The sequence below is a fragment of the Lampetra fluviatilis genome, chromosome 60 (assembly GCF_964198595.1).
Source record: "Lampetra fluviatilis chromosome 60, kcLamFluv1.1, whole genome shotgun sequence".
In the NCBI taxonomy this organism is placed as follows: Eukaryota; Metazoa; Chordata; class Hyperoartia; order Petromyzontiformes; family Petromyzontidae; genus Lampetra; species Lampetra fluviatilis.
The window spans coordinates 7,552,810-7,569,315 of record NC_136334.1 but is presented as its reverse complement, the minus strand read 5'-3'; the positions used below and the strand labels follow the sequence as shown (position 1 = coordinate 7,569,315).

General features: G+C 57.2%; 1 protein-coding gene across 1 annotated transcript; it reads right to left on the bottom strand.

The window, feature by feature from the left end:
* Positions 1–1,016: 1,016 nt before the first annotated feature.
* Positions 1,017–4,663, bottom strand: LOC144950946 (uncharacterized). The gene is made up of 4 exons (XM_078881128.1): positions 4,545–4,663; positions 3,848–3,967; positions 2,462–2,843; positions 1,017–1,066 (listed from the first exon to the last, which is right to left on the bottom strand). The coding sequence occupies exons 1-4, from the start codon at positions 4,620–4,622 to the stop codon at positions 1,017–1,019; spliced, it is 630 nt and encodes a 209-aa protein (XP_078737254.1). The 5' UTR covers positions 4,623–4,663.
* Between the last annotated feature and the right edge of the window lie 11,843 nt (positions 4,664–16,506).

Sequence of the window (16,506 nt, the reverse complement as noted above, 5' to 3'; positions counted from 1 at the left end):
AGACGCAGACCCCTCGCCACAGACTCGCACGCACCCCACAATGCACCCCGCTCTGCCTGGAGCTCAGAAGCTAAGCAGGGCCGAGCCTGGTTAGTAGTTGGATGGGTAACTCCCCGCCCCCCGCCCCCCCCGGGGCTTGCCAGGCCCTCACCAGGTGAGTTGCGTGGTGCATGCGGGGTGAGCGATGGCGATCGTGATGACCGTCGAAGAAACGGCATCACAACATCATCATGACGTCACAAACGCCACGTCACGATGACGCATTACATGACATCACAACACCCCCCCCAACATCGCATCACAACACATTTCATCACATCATGACGTCACAAGCACCACGTGACGATGACGCATTACATGACATCACAACACACCCCCCCACCCCAACAAGACATTTTATCACAACACCACGTGCCTCTCTCGTATTAGTTTATTGGCGAAATAAAAACAACCACCTCCACCTGTAGCCACGGCATCAATTTGACTCGGTGGAGCCGTGTGAAGAAAGCGACCCCGGATCGACGCTCCTCCACCACCTCCACCACCCACCACCACCTCCACCACCACCTCCACCACCACCACCACCTCCTCCACCACCTCCACCACCACCACCACCTCCAACTCCACCGCCGCCACCGCCACCGCCACCGCCACCGCCACCGCCACCACCAACCACCAACCACCACCACCCCCTCCACCATCCACCACCACCACCACCACCTCCACCTCCACCACCACCACCAACCACGCGTGGCTCTCGGGCCACGCGGTAGCGTCACGAGCCCTCCACCACCCGACGAGGTGGCGGTCGACGCGGCCGATCGAGCTCCCTCTTCCTCCTCCTCGTCGTCGTCGTCGGAGGTGGCTCGGGGTCTCCTCGCGACTCGCCGAGTTGGACATCAGAGCGAGGGGCGAGGGGGTAACACCGCTCCCCCACACGAGCCCGCTCCGTCACGAGCTCCGCCACCCACAACACTCAACCCCGCAGGCCACCCGGCCAGCGGACAGCAAGATCGTTACCCCGGTAACCAGCGAGACCCCGTTACCCCGGCAACCAGCAAGACCCCTTTAGCCAGCGAGACACCATTACCCCGGTAAACAGCGAGACCCAGTTACCCAGCAGACAGCGAGATCCCGTTGCCCAGCAACAAGTGAGACCCCGTTACCCCAGCAACCAGCGAGACCGTTACCCCGGTAACCAGCAAAACCGTTATCCCGGCAACTAGCGAGACCCCGTTACCCCGGCAACCAGCAAGACCCCTTTAGCCAGCGAGACACCGTTACCTCGGTAAACAGCGAGACCCAGTTACCCAGCAGACAGCGAGATCCCGTTGCCCAGCAACAATTGAGACCCCGTTACCCCAGCAACCAGCGAGACCGTTACCACGGTAACCAGCAAAACCGTTATCCCGGCAACTAGCGAGACCCCGTTACCCTGGCAACCAGCGAGACCCTGATAGCCAGCGAGACCCCGCTACCTAGCAACCAGCGAGACTCCGAACCCAGCAACCAGTGAAACCCCGTTACCTAGCAACCAGCGAGACTCTGAACCCAGCAACACTCCGTTACCTAGCAACCAGCGAAACCCCGTTACCTAGCAACCAGTGAAACCCCGTTACCCAGCAACCGGCGAGACTCCATTACCGCGTGTGGTTACTCGGTCGAGGCGGACGTGTGACGTTGTACTGTACCCCCTATGCTCCCCCCCCCCGCACTCACCCCCAGTCCCAGGAGCCCCCCTCACTGAACAGATCTGGGGAGAGACCCCCACCCTCCCCCGGCGGGGTGTGACGTGGGGTGTGACGCGGGGTGTGACATGGGGTGTGACATGGGGTGTGACGTGGGGTGTGACGTGGGGTGTGACGTGGGGTGTGACGTGGGGTGTGGTGTGGCTGGCTGTGCTGTGGAGTGGTGTGACGGAGGGTGTGACGTGGGGTGTGACGCGGAGTGTGACGTGGGGTGTGACGTGGGGTGTGACGTGGGGTGGCCACGATCCCCCCCCACCAGAGTTGAGTGGCTAACGGCGTCGACTGGCAGCGTGGGATGTCTGTCCCATCAACATCACCACCATCAACATCACCACCATCAACATCACCACCATCAACATCACCACCATCAACATCACCACCATCATTATAACCGTTACCACCACCAGCAGCAGCACCACCATCACAACCACCATCACTGTCACCACCTACAACATCCCCACTACCGTCCCCACCTCCATCGCCGTTTTCAACACAATCATGACCACCATCATTATAACCGTCACCATCATCATCACCACAACTTCCACTATAACCATCACCACCTTCACCACCATCGCCACCATCACCACCATCAGCTGCTGCAGGGCCACTGTGGTTCCATCTGCCGGCGTGGCTCATGTCACTTGGAAAAAGTTCTGCTGACAATTCCACATCACCACCACCACCACCACCATCGTCGCCATCATCATCGCCATCGTTGCAGCCCCCGGCAGCAGGGCCGGCTCCAGCGGACGCGACGTCCAGGGGGGTCCGGGGGTGGTGGTAGCCCTGCCCCCCCCCTCTCCGCCCGCACCACGACGAGAGCCTGCGACGAGGTGACGAGAGCCTGCGACGAGGTGACGAGAGCGATGACGAAGAGGTCGATGGAGATGAAAAGAAGAGGGAGGCCTGATGCAGGCTGAGCACTGATGCAGCGTCCTCCTCCACCTCCTCCTCAATCTCCTCCTCCACCTCCACCTCCTCCTCCACCTCCTCAACCATCGCCTCGACCTCGTCAGACGGCGCCCCCCACGTCCACACCTCCTCCTCCTCCTCCTGGCCCGGGGTCAAGCGGTGGAGGTCACGAGGTGACACCTGCTGTGGGTGAGAGGGGCGGGGTGTCACGTGGCTGATGGGGGTCAACATCGGTATGATGACGATGACAACGACGACGACGATGATGACGACGATGAACAATTATTAGGCATCGCACAGAGAACTCACGAGACTCGCGGAGAGACTGAGTTGTGATTCATCTGGATAAGTACAAAGACAAAGATGCCCCCTACCTATATAGTCTCAACAGACTGTTGGGGCAAGTGCTGTTAGCGAGGGGGTGGGGTGGCCGGCACAAGTCCCGCTCGGCCGCCTTTGTAACCCCAGTGCTGATGCTTTCACATCACACCAGGGAATCGAATTGGGGTCGCCGGGTTTGTAGCGGCAGTGAGTTAACCACCGTGCCACCGCTCCCCACACAGACACACCACGTGGTGGCTACGGCTGCCACCTGTTGGCATGGTCTGATATAGAAACATTGCACGTGGTATGGATGAAAGTGTGTGGTGTGTGTGTTGTATGATGCTGTATGTGGTGTGTGTTGTATGATGGTGTTTGTGGTGTGTATGGTATCATGGTGTGTGTGGTGTGTGTTGTATGATGGTGTTTGTGGTGTGTATTGTATGCATTGTATGATGGTGTGTGTTGCATGATGGTGTTTGTGGTGTGTATGGTATGATGGTGTGTGGTGTGTGTGGTATGCATTGTATGATGGTGTTTGTTGTATGATGGTGTGTGTGGTGTGTGTTGTATGATGGTGTTTGTGGTGTGTATTGTATGCATTGTATGATGGTGTGTGTTGCATGATGGTGTCTGTGGTGTTTATGGTATGATGGTGTGTGTGGTGTGTGTGGTATGCATTGTATGATGGTGTGTGTGGTATGATGGTGTGTGTGGTATGATGGTGTCTGTGGTGTGTGCTGTATGATGGTGTGTGCGGTGTGCATTATGAGAATCCCCTTGTTGTTTTGCAAGGCACAACAACAACAACAACAGTCCACCCCAAGTCAACAACACGCAGCTTCCTCAATGAAACCCCGCACCTGAGCGAGCCGCTTCACGATGGCGAGCACGGTGAGTCCGCGGGAGAGAGGCTGCGTGCACCACAGGTGGGAAGCCACGAAGCTCGTACGGTGGGGGGCTCTGTGTGGGCGAGAGGGGGGCTAGGAGTGGTGGGGGGCGGAGGGGGGGTAGAGAAAATTTATGTCGGAGCGGTGATGGCGGAGTGGTGAAAACTAAAAAAAACGTAAATTTATTTGACCAGGTAAGGCCCACTGAGCTACAATGTAGCTCTTGTTCTTCTTGAGAAACGACCTGGCAACACATGACAGCTCAACGAGGTGGCTTATCATGTGGACATTTATAGCAGCCAACTACTCTCAACAGATGTTGATTCTAAATGCGGAGGCCCACCCTGCACAACAACAACCCAACGTGACCTGGCTTTTGGGCCCACTCTGTACAACAACAACCCAATGTGACCTGACTTCTGGCCCACCGTCTACAACAACAACCCAATGTGACCTGGATTTGGGCCCACCCTGAACAACAACAACAACAACCCAATGTGACCTGGCTTTTGGGCCCACCCTGTACAACAACAACCCAATGTGACCTGACTTCTGGCCCACCCTGTACAACAACAACAACAACCCAACGTGTTCTGGCTTTGGGCCCACCCTGTACAACAACAACAACCCAACGTGCCCTGACTTCTGGCCCACCCTGCAGGACCCTCACCTGCAGGCCGAAGATGAACGTTCGCCCCACAAAGAACTGTTCGGTGGCGCAGCACAGCAGGGCCCAGGGCTCCCCCATGGGCCCGCGGCCACCGGCCCCCTCCCCGTGATCTCCCTCCCCTCTCCACACGCTCATCACCGCCCTGCAGAACAAAGACGAAGATTACACACCCACCGTGTAGCAGAGGTCGCAAACGGGTTTTGATTCCTTACCCGTAACCGGCCGCACCAGGGTCACAAACGGGTACCCGTACCCGGCCGGGTATCGGGTAGGGTACGGGTATCGGGTACCCGGTTGCGACCTCTGCCGTGTAGCCTTCGACAGACTGTTGGGGCAAGCGCTGTTCGCGAGCCGTGGCCGGCACGGCTCACGAGGGGGGGGGGGGGTGGCACGGCAAGCACCGAGCACGGCAACCTTTGTCTCCCCAGCGCTGACGTTCACACGTCGCACCGGGTACTCGTACCAAGGTCGAGTCGGACTGGGGCAGCGTTTGTCGCTCGCTTTCAGAGGGGCGGGCGGCCCACCTTCGCCGATGAGACATCGTCGGCCGTGAGGAGGGCCGCCGCACAATTGGGAACCATTGGGGGTTTGACAGCACGGCGGCGATGACGACGACGATGGGAGGTCTTGTCACTTACTGCGTGATTGTCAGGGGCCGCAGGTTTAGGGGCCGCACTACAGGCAACCAGGGTCCGCCAGTGGCCCGCGGGCCTTGCAATGAAGAACGCTGTGCCGGGGGAGGGCCAGGGCCGATTGAGATCATGGACAACGGTGTCGGAGGCCACGAGCGGGGTAATCGAACGCGGGTCGACGGGTTCGTACGTAGCGGCGCAGCGCGCGCTAACCACTGCGCCACCGCTCCCCCCACGAGCACGACAAGCCACGTTCATCACCACGCACAGCAGAGTCCGTAAACGCCGCCTGCTACTCCCATATCCGTCCATCCACATAAAACACCCACACACACACGCACACGAGTATTCCTTTACAGCAAGGCTGTAGCCATGGAGTCAACTTTGGGGGGGAGCAAATCTTCCAGGGGGTCTGGGGGTCCCCCCCCCCCAAGAAAAAAAAAAATCTAAATTGGAAAACTAATTTCCTGCCTAAAATATTTAAAAATTCACTATCACATGGGATGGACTTTTATTTAATTTTAACAATAATGTCTGATAGTGTGTATTGTATTATATTGCTGTTTTTTTCTTTTTTTAGCTTTTCTTGTTTCATTGTATGTAATGGCAGAGATTAAGGATTAATAAAGTGCAACCATAACTACGATCATATAAACAGAAATATATTTTTACAACAATATATTGGGGGGGACATTTTGAGCATATCTGAATATTGGGGGGGGGGGGGGTGTCCTCCCCAATATTTATCATAATCACGGCTTTGCTTTACACACGGCATTCAATCTGGGAGTGCATCATATCGGCAGCATTGGTTCGGCACAGAGCAACTGGACCGCACCGCACATCACCGGCATTGGGTCCAGCCGAGCCCGACTCTTGCTGATGAGACACTGGATGTCAAAGGCGGTCCAGAGTTTGATTGTACCGAATCGCTGCTGCTGCTGCTGAAGTGATGCACTTGCGTTAGACCGTGCCGCTGATGGGATGGGTGAAGAATAAAAACGCTTGCATTGTTCATGTGCGGAGATGGAAATACGTGAAACAAAATAATGGTCCGTTCGTTTGTTTTGCTAGAAGATTATGCGAGTGATTGTGTGTGTGTGCGTGTGTGCGTGTGATCTCACCGTCTAAAAGTGGGTGCTGGGCCTCCCATGAACTCATCCAGGCAGGGGCCAAACACCGTGATGGAGGCTAGAGGTCGCGGGGTGACCTCCCGCCCCCCACCACCCCCACCACCACCACCACCACCCGCCCCGTGGCCGGTGGGCCCCTCCCCGGCGGGCCCCAACACCGCCACCGTCACCCGCAAGCGGTAGCGCCACCGCACCCCGGCCGGTCCGCACCGCACACACTCCAACCTGCACGTACACAGAGCGCGCGGTATTAACCAGGGTGGCCGCGTGGGCTCGAACCGACAGTTAGAAAAAGCCCCTGCGGTCAAAGCGTGTCGGTGATCTCGTGGGAAAATTATGAATCGAGGCATCGGTGCCTGCATCTACACGTTGACAGCCCGGTGGTGGAAATTCCACACTGCTATGGCCGGACAAATCGCCGTTCATCGTCCTACCCAACATAGTGGGGGTACTGCACTCAGTTTATCTACCCCGCACAGGACGGGGATGATGATTGGCGAACTTCCAACCGTCCTCGTGCGAGCCACGCGCTCCGTCACCGCGTGCCGACACCGCAAGGGGGCGGACGCGAGTCGCCTTCCGTCGACGGCTCCCCACGTGGCCCCACCTGTTGTCCTGAGGTCACGTGGGCCGAGCGCGTGCAGGCTTTGTGAGGTCACGCAAAGGGTAACGCCCCCTCCCCCCTCTAAAGAAGCTGTAGGGGGCAGGTGCTGTTAGCGGTCAGCAAAGCGACCTATGAAGGCCGGCACGGCACACGAGGTGGTGGTGGTGTAGCCCAACCCTATAGTAGTGTAGCCTATGCCACACTACTATACACACACCGCAGCAGGTACTAGTTTGAGGCTGAGTCGACCTTGGGGAGGCCCAGGACCGGTTAGGATTTTCGCTCTCGCTGCTATTGATCGTGAACGGGAATCGAACTTGGGTCGCCGGGATCGTAGCCGCAGTGCGCTAACCGCTGCGCCACCGCTCCCCCTACAGCCGCACAGTGCTGGCTACTGCTGCCATCTATTGGCGAGGCCTGATACAGAAGCAGTGCAAATGGTACGGATGGTGGTGTGCGTGGTGTGCATTGTATCATGGTGTGTATGGTGTGTAGTGTTTAGTGTGTATAGTATGATGGTGTGTGTGTGTTTAGTGTGTTGTGTAATGTATGATGGTGTGTATGGTATGGTGGTGTGGTATTGTATGATGGATTGTATGGTGGCGTGTGTGGTGTATTTCGATGCGAGTGTGGTGAGTGAGGTGAGTGGTGTGAGGTGAGTGGGGTGAGGTGAGTGTGGTGAGTGGAGTGAGGTGAGTGGGGTGAGGTGAGTGGGGTGAGTGGAGTGAGGTGAGTGGGGTGAGGTGAGTGGGGTGAGTGGAGTGAGGTGAGTGGGGTGAGTGTGGTGAGTGTGGTGAGGTGAGTGGTGATTGGGGTGAGGTGAGTGGTAAGTGTGGCGAGTGTGGTGAGTGAGGTGAGTGGGGTGAGGTGAGTGGGGTGAGTGGTGAGTGGTGAGTGTGGTGAGTGTGGTGAGTGAGGTGAGTGTGGTGAGTGAGTGTGGTGAGAGTGGTGAGTGTGGTGAGGTGAGTGTGGTGAGGTGAGTGGTGATTGGGGCGAGGTGAGTGGTGAGTGTGGTGAGTGGTGAGTGTGGTGAGTGAGGTGAGTGTGGTGAGTGAGTGTGGTGAGTGGTGAGTGAGTGTGGTGAGAGTGGTGAGTGTGGTGAGGTGAGTGTGGGGAGTGTGGTGAGTGTGGTGAGGTGAGTGGTGATTGGGGCGAGGAGTGTGGTGAGTGTGGTGAGTGGTGTGAGTGGTGAGTGTGGTGAGAGTGGTGAGAGTGAGTGGTGAGTGAGTGAGGTGAGTGTGGTGAGTGTGGTGAGTGAGTGTGGTGAGTGAGGTGAGTGGTGAGTGTGGTGAGTGAGGTGAGTGGTGGGTGTGGTGAGTCTCGCACCCCACGTGGTCACGTGAGTCCCACGTGACCCCCGCGCCACACTCTGCACACGCGGGGTCCAGGGGGCCCGGACCCCGCACCCCCAGAACCACGGCCAGGACCGGCCCGCGCATAGCCCCCACCCCACTCACCCTCCTCACCACCACTCACCACCCTACTACTCACCACCACCCTTACTCACCCTACTCACCACCTCCACTCACCACCCTACTCACCACCACCCTTACTCACCCTCCTCACCCCCTACTACTCACCACCTCCACTCACCACCCTACTACTCACCACCCTACTCACCACCACCCTTACTCACCCTACTCACCACCTCCACTCACCACCCTACTCACCACCACCCTTACTCACCCTACTCACCACCTCCACTCACCACCCTACTACTCACCACCCTACTCACTACCACTCACCAACCTACTCACTACCACTCACCACCCTCCTCACCACTACTCACCACCCCACTCACCACCCTACTACTCACCACCCTCTTCACCACTACTCACCACCCTCCAACAACAACAACAACCGCCATTCGCCACCAAGTGGCGGTGACGTCACCACGACGCTTGTGCCAGGCCACGTGCACCTTGAGGCCACGTGAAGTGTCTAACGCCCGCTGGCAGGAGGTCACGGGGCAGACCCAGCAGGTGCCACTACTCACCCCCACTCACCACCCTCCTCACCACCACTCACCACCCTCCTCACCACCACTCACCGCCACCCTCCTCACCACCACTCACCACCCTCCTCACCACCACTACCGACCCCTCCTTACCCTCACCTTGCCTCACCACACTACTCACCCTCACCTTGACTCACGCTCACCTGCCAAATAGCCGCCCACCAATCCGGCCTCACTCACCTCACCCTCCTCACCCGAACCTTCGCTCACCCTCACATGACGCTCACCCTTCACTCAGCACCCTACTCACCACCCTACTCACTACCACTCACCACCCTACTCACTACCACTCACCACCTTCCTCACCACACTACTCACCCTCACATGACGCTCACCCTTCACTCACCACCACCACCACGCTCACGAGACGCCCCCAGACCCCATAGCTCCATCTACCCCTGTAATGACCCCAACTCTGAGCTCCATCCCCTCCCTCTCTCCACCCCCAAGACCCCCTCTCTCCCTACCCCCAAGACCCCCTCTCTCCACCCCCAAGACCCCCTCTCTCCCTACCCCCAAGACCCCCTCTCTCCACCCCCAAGACCCCCTCTCCCCACCCCCAAGACCCCCTCTCTCCACCCCCAAGACCCCCTCTCTCCACCCCCAAGACCCCCTCTCCCCACCCCCAAGACCCCCTCTCTCCACCCCAAGGCCCCCTCTCTCCACCCCCAAGACCCCCTCTCCCCACCCCCAAGACCCCCTCTCTCCACCCCAAGGCCCCCTCTCTCCACCCCCAAGACCCCCTCTCCCCACCCCCAAGACCCCCTCTCTCCACCCCCAAGACCCCCTCTCCCCACCCCCAAGACCCCCTCTCTCCACCCCAAGGCCCCCTCTCCCCACCCCCAAGACCCCCTCTCTCCACCCCCAAGACCCCCTCTCTCCACCCCCAAGACCCCCTCTCTCCACCCCCAAGACCCCCTCTCCCCACCCCCAAGGCCCCCTCTCCCCACCCCCAAGACCCCCTCTCTCCACCCCAAGGCCCCCTCTCTCCACCCCCAAGACCCCCTCTCTCCACCCCCAAGACCCCCTCTCCCCACCCCCAAGACCCCCTCTCCCCACCCCCAAGACCCCCTCTCTCCACCCCAAGGCCCCCTCTCCCCACCCCCAAGACCCCCTCTCTCCACCCCAAGGCCCCCTCTCTCCCTACCCCCAAGGTCCCACTCGGTGGTGAAACTCAAAATACGCGGGGGTTTGACGAGGCTACGGGTCCACGCAAGGAGACGTGCGACCTTCCGCACGCGCACTGACGAAACGCGATTCGAAAATACGCGAATCGATTTAAGCGGAATCGACTCGACGTTGGCATCGATTGTGCTGAACCGTGATCTCACCACCCGTGTCTCTCTCTCACCACCCGTGTCTCTCTCTCGCCACCCGTGTCTCTCTCTCGTCACCCGTGTCTCTCTCTCGTCACCCGTGTCTCTCTCTCACCACCCGTGTCTCTCTCTCACCACCCGTGTCTCTCTCTCGCCACCCGTGTCTCTCTCTCGTCACCCGTGTCTCTCTCTCACCACCCGTGTCTCTCTCTCACCCCGTGTCTCTCTCACCACCCGTGTCTCTCTCTCACCACCCTGTCTCTCTCTCACCACCCGTGTCTCTCTCTCTCACCCCGTGTCTCTCTCTCACCACCCTGTCTCTCTCTCACCACCCGTGTCTCTCTCTCTCACCCCGTGTCTCTCTCACCACCCGTGTCTCTCTCTCACCACCCTGTGTCTCTCACCACCCGTGTCTCTCTCTCACCACCCGTGTCTCTCTCTCACCACCCTGTGTCTCTCTCTCACCACCCGTGTCTCTCTCTCACCACCCGTGTCTCTCTCTCACCACCCGTGTCTCTCTCTCACCACCTGTGTCTCTCTCTCACCCCGTGTCTCTCTCACCACCCGTGTCTCTCTCTCACCACCCTGTGTCTCTCTCTCACCACCCTGTGTCTCTCTCTCACCACCCTGTGTCTCTCTCTCACCACCCGTGTCTCTCTCTCACCACCCGTGTCTCTCTCTCACCCCGTGTCTCTCTCACCACCCGTGTCTCTCTCTCACCACCTGTGTCTCTCACCCCGTGTCTCTCTCACCACCCGTGTCTCTCTCTCACCACCCTGTGTCTCTCTCTCACCACCCCGTGTCTCTCTCACCACCCGTGTCTCTCTCTCACCACCCTGTATCTCTCTCTCACCACCCTGTGTCTCTCTCTCACCACCCGTGTCTCTCTCTCACCACCCGTGTCTCTCTCTCTCACCCCGTGTCTCTCTCTCACCAACCATGTCTCTCTCACACCCCATGTCTCTATCTCGTGTCTCTATCTCGCACCTGTGCTCCACATGCTCTGGCGAGATGCATTATGGGTAGTGACAACTGCGGAGCGGTGCCCAGCCTGGAGGAGCAGAGGGGGGGGGGGGGCTCAAGGGGCGGGGCTGGGCGAGGGGCGGGGGGACGGGGGGGGGGTCTGTGGGTGTCCGTGCGTGCGTGACACACACACACGTGACACACATGTGAATTACACACGTGACACACACACACGTGTGTGAGTGAGACACACACACGTGTGTGTGCGTGTGTGCGCGTGTGTGTGTGTGCGTGTGTGTGCGTGTGTGTGTGTGCGTGGTAACGGCCACTTCTCCCCAGTGCGCTACCTTTGTACGAATGTTACACTTCATTCGCACCTTCGGTCTGTTCGCCAAGAGCACTTGCCCCGACTGCCTCTTCAACGCTATGCGGGTGACCTTTGTCTTTGTGTGTGTAGCCGCAGGCTTCTTCTGGGACGGGGGGTGGGCGGGGGGGAGGGGCTGGTGGGCGGGGGGGAGGGGCTGGTGGGTGGGGGGGCGGGGGGGGAGGGGCTGGTGGGCGGGGGGGGTCGGGGGGAGGGGCTGATGAATAATTCGCTCAGCGCGCGCTCTGTGAGCTGCGCGTCTCCCTCTGCCCCTCCCTCTGTCCCTCTGTGTCTCTGTCTGCGTCTGTCTGTCTGTGTCTCTGTCTCTCTGTGTCTCTCTGTGTCTCTGTGTCTCTCTGTCTGTGTCTCTGTCTGTCTCCCTGTCTCTCTGTCTCTGCCTCTCCCTCCCTCTCTGTGTCTGTCTCCATGTCTCTCTCCCTGTCTCTGTCTCTCTCTCCCTGTCTCTCTGTCTCTCTCTCTCGCTGTCTCTCCCTGTCTCTCTGTCTCTTTCTCTCTCTGTCCCTCTGTCTCTCTCTCTGTCTCTGTCTCCCTGTCTCTCTCTCCCTGTCTCTCTCGCTGTCCATTGTGGCGGCTGATGCTGTCACTGACTCAATCATTCATGAGCGCATTGTCGCGCGATACTCGGGGAGAGCGTCCGTCACGGGAAACACTCAGTGTGTGTGTCAGTGTGTGTGTGTCAGTGTGTGTGTGTGTGTCAGTGTGTGTGTCAGTGTGTGTCAGTGTCAGTGTGTGTGTGTCAGTGTGTGTGTGTCAGTGTGTGTCAATGTGTGTGTCGGTGTGTGTGTGTGTCAGTGTGTGTGTGTGTCAGTGTGTGTGTCAGTGTGTGTGTGTGTCAGTGTGTGTGTGTGTCAGTGTGTGTGTGTGTCAGTGTGTGTGTCAGTGTGTGTCAATGTGTGTGTCGGTGTGTGTGTGTGTCAGTGTGTGTGTGTGTCAGTGTGTGTGTCAATGTGTGTGTCAGTGTGTGTGTGTCAGTGTGTGTGTGTGTGTGTGTGTCAGTGTGTGTGTGTGTCAGTGTGTGTGTGTGTGTCAGTGTGTGTGTGTGTGTGTGTCAGTGTGTGTGTGTGTCAGTGTGTGTGTGTGTGTCAGTGTGTGTCAGTGTGTGTGTGTGTGTGTGTCAGTGTGTGTGTGTGTCAGTGTGTGTGTGTGTCAGTGTGTGTGTGTCAGTGTGTGTCAGTGTGTGTGTGTCAGTGTGTGTGTGTGTCAGTGTGTGTGTGTGTCAGTGTGTGTGTCAGTGTGTGTGTGTGTGTCAGTGTGTGTCAGTGTGTGTGTGTGTCAGTGTGTGTGTGTGTCAGTATGTGTGTGTCAGTGTGTGTCAGTGTGTGTGTGTGTCAGTGTGTGTGTGTCAGTGTGTGTGTCAGTGTGTGTGTGTGTCAGTGTGTGTGTGTGTCAGTGTGTGTGTGTCAGTGTGTGTCAGTGTGTGTGTGTGTCAGTGTGTGTGTGTGTCAGTGTGTGTGTGTGTGTCAGTGTGTGTGTCAATGTGTGTGTGTCACTGAGTGTGTGTCAGTGTGTGTGTGTGTCAGTGTGTGTGTGTGTCAGTGTGTGTGTGTCAGTGTGTGTCAGTGTGTGTGTGTGTCAGTGTGTGTGTGTGTCAGTGTGTGTGTGTGTCAGTGTGTGTGTCAATGTGTGTGTGTGTGTCAGTGTGTGTGTGTGTCAGTGTGTGTGTGTGTCAGTGTGTGTGTGTGTCAGTGTGTGTCAGTGTGTGTGTGTGTCAGTGTGTGTGTCTGTTTGTGTGTGTCAATGTGTGTGTGTCACTGAGTGTGTGTCAGTGTGTGTGTGTGTCAGTGTGTGTGTGTGTCAGTGTGTGTGTGTCAGTGTGTGTGTGTCAGTGTGTGTGTCAGTCTGTGTGTGTCAGTGTGTGTGTGTCAGTGTGTATCAGTGTCTGTGTGTCAGTGTGTGTGTCAGTGTGTGTGTGTCGGTGTGTGTGTGTCAGTGTGTGTGTGTCAGTGTGCGTCAGTGTGTGTGCGTAAGTGTGTGTGTGTCAGTGTGTGAGTGTGTGTAAGTGTGTGTCAGTGTGTGAGTGTGTGTAAGTGTGTGTCAGTGAGTGTAAGTGTGTCAGTGTGTGTGCGTAAGTGTGTGTGTGTCAGTGTGTGAGTGTGTGTAAGTGTGTGTCAGTGAGTGTAACTGTGTCAGTGTGTGTGCGTAAGTGTGTGTGTGTCAGTGTGTAAGTGTGTGTCAGTGTGTGAGTGTGTGTAAGTGTGTGTCAGTGTGTGTAAGTGTGTGTCAGTGTGTGAGTGTGTGTAAGTGTGTGTCAGTGTGTGTAAGTGTGTCAGTGTGTGTGCGGCGCAACACATCTTATCATCATCAGGGGAAAAACGGTGATCCAGTCTCCGACCCCCAGGAACAGGTTTGCAGAATTGCTGAGCATTTCTGTGAAGTCCTGGGGGAGGGGAAATCCCACGACATGGAAAACATCGTGGGACAAAGTGGGGATGACCCTGCTGAGGCTGCGGTGCCTCAAATATTTGAAGAAGTCACCCTCTGTGAGTGGCTGGCTGAGGTGCCATCTGTTGAGGAAGTACTGAAGGCGATCCAGTGTCTGAGACCAGGAAAGGCACCGGGCAGAGATGATCTCCCAAGCGAAATGCTGAGGGAGGGTGACGTTTGTGCACAGACTGCCCTACATGACATCATAACCACAGTCTGGACCGCTGGACGGGTTCCGCAGGATTGGAAGGATGCCCTTGTGGTCCCCATCTTTAAGAAGGGAGACCGCACAGACTGTAACAACTACAGGGGCATCTCACTCCTCAGTGTACCGGGAAAGGTCCTGGCAAGGATTATTCAACATCGCCTTGCCAGGAATGCTGAGGAGAGGCTTGCGGAGCCTCAATGTGGTTTCAGGAAAGGGCGGTCCTGCACGGATGCCATATTTTCTGTACGTCTGCTACAGCACAGGTGTAGGGAATTCCAACAAGACCTACATCTCTGCTTTATTGACCTGGTCAAGGACTATGATACCATTAGTAGGCCTGGGCTATGGGTTGTTCTTCGTGCTTTCGGAGTCCCTGACCCTCTGCTCACGATCATTAAGGACCTTCATGATGGTGAGCGGGCCCGGGTAAAACTACGTGGCCGGGAGTCGGAGCCATTCGCTGTACACCTTGGGGTACGACAGGGATGTCCTCTGGCTCCCACATTATTTGACGTCTATTTTGACCACGTAGTTCGTGAGGCCTTCAATAGCTGTACCGGAGGAATTTCCATCCGGTACAGATATAATGGGAGGCTTATCGATGCCCGGGTGCGGTCAAGGGATGGCTCCCTATTGCTCAATCACGTTATGTATGCCGATGATCTGGTAATCGCTGCTCACTCAGAGGAGGAGTTGGAGGTGCTGCTGCTAAACCTGGAGCTTGCCACTAAGAGGTGGGGCCTTACCATCAGCCCCACCAAAACTCAGCACCTGCCTGGGTATTTTGTACCATCGGACACTCCACCCCCACAACTCCCAATTGGTGATGGGGCAGTTGTGGAGAGAGTGGAGAGTTTCCCATACCTGGGCAGTAGTCTGCTTATGACCGGCTCAGGTTTAACAGCAGAGGTCTCACTCCGAATCAGTCGAGTGGCATTATCTTTTCATCGGTTGCGTAACGCTGTGTGGAAGCTACCTGGTCTGTCGCTCCGCACGAAGCTTCATGTATTCTCGGCCACAGTCATGCCCTCCCTTCTCTACGCTTGCGAAACGTGGACCCCCCTAATGAACATCTTCGCCGGTTAGAAACATTTAGGCTGGCCTGCCTACGATCCATCCTGGGTTACACCAGGCTGGATTGTGTGAGCTCACAAATCCTTGAAAGATCTGGACAAAGTCCCATCGGTGAGCTCCTCCGGCAGGCAAGGCTGCGTTGGCTGGGTCATGTAGCCCGCATGCCCAGCCACCGCATGCCTAAACAGCTTTAGTTCGGCCGGATCGAGGGGGCTAAACGGGCGCGGCACGGGCTAGAGAAGAGATGGAGTGATGTGGTACAGGAGGACGTGGAGCTGAGTGGTTTTGCCGATGACTGGTACCAGCGGTGTCAAGATCGGCCTCTGTGGAGGAGGCTCGTGAATGACGCTACTGGGCAGTTGGAGGCAGTCGCCCTCCAAGAACAATGGAGGGCGGAGAAGCGACGCTCACAACAACGAGCGGAGCGCCGGGTGGCTAAAGCACAGCAAGTTGGCACAGTAGGGGGCACAGGTGGTGCATCAGCCAGTCATCTCAGTCAGTCGACCCGTGGCAGCCTCAAGGTGCACATGGCCTGGCACAAGCATCGTGCTGTGTGTCTGTGTGCATGTCTGTGTGTGTGTCCTGTGTGTGTGCGTGTCTGTGTGTGTGCGTGTCTGTGTGTGTACGCGTGTGTGTCTGTGTGCATGTCTGTGTGTGTGTGTGTCTGTGTGCATGCCTGTGTACGTGTGTGTGTCTGTGTGCATGTCTCTGTGTGTGTGTCTGTGTGCATGTCTGTGTGTGTCTGTGTGTGTGTGTGCGTCTGTGTGCATGTCTGTGTGTGTGTGTGTCTGTGTGTGTGTGTGTGTGTGTCTGTGTGCATGCCTGTGTACGTGTGTGTGTCTGTGTGCATGTCTCTGTGTGTGTGTGTCTGTGTGCATGTCTGTGTGTGTGTGTCTGTGTGCATGTCTGTGTGTGTATGTGTGTCTGTGTGTGTGTGTCTGTGTGCATGCCTGTGTGTGTGTCTGTGTCCATGTGTGTGTGTGTGTGTCTGTGTGTGTGTGTGTGTCTGTGTGCATGCCTGTGTACGTGTGTGTGTCTGTGTGCATGTCTCTGTGTGTGTGTGTCTGTGTGCATGTCTGTGTGTGTGTGTCTGTGTGCATGTCTGTGTGTGTATGTGTGTCTGTGTGTGTGTGTCTGTGTGCATGCCTGTGTGTGTGTCTGTGTCCATGTGTGTGTGTGTGTGTCTGTGTGCATGTCTGTGTGTGT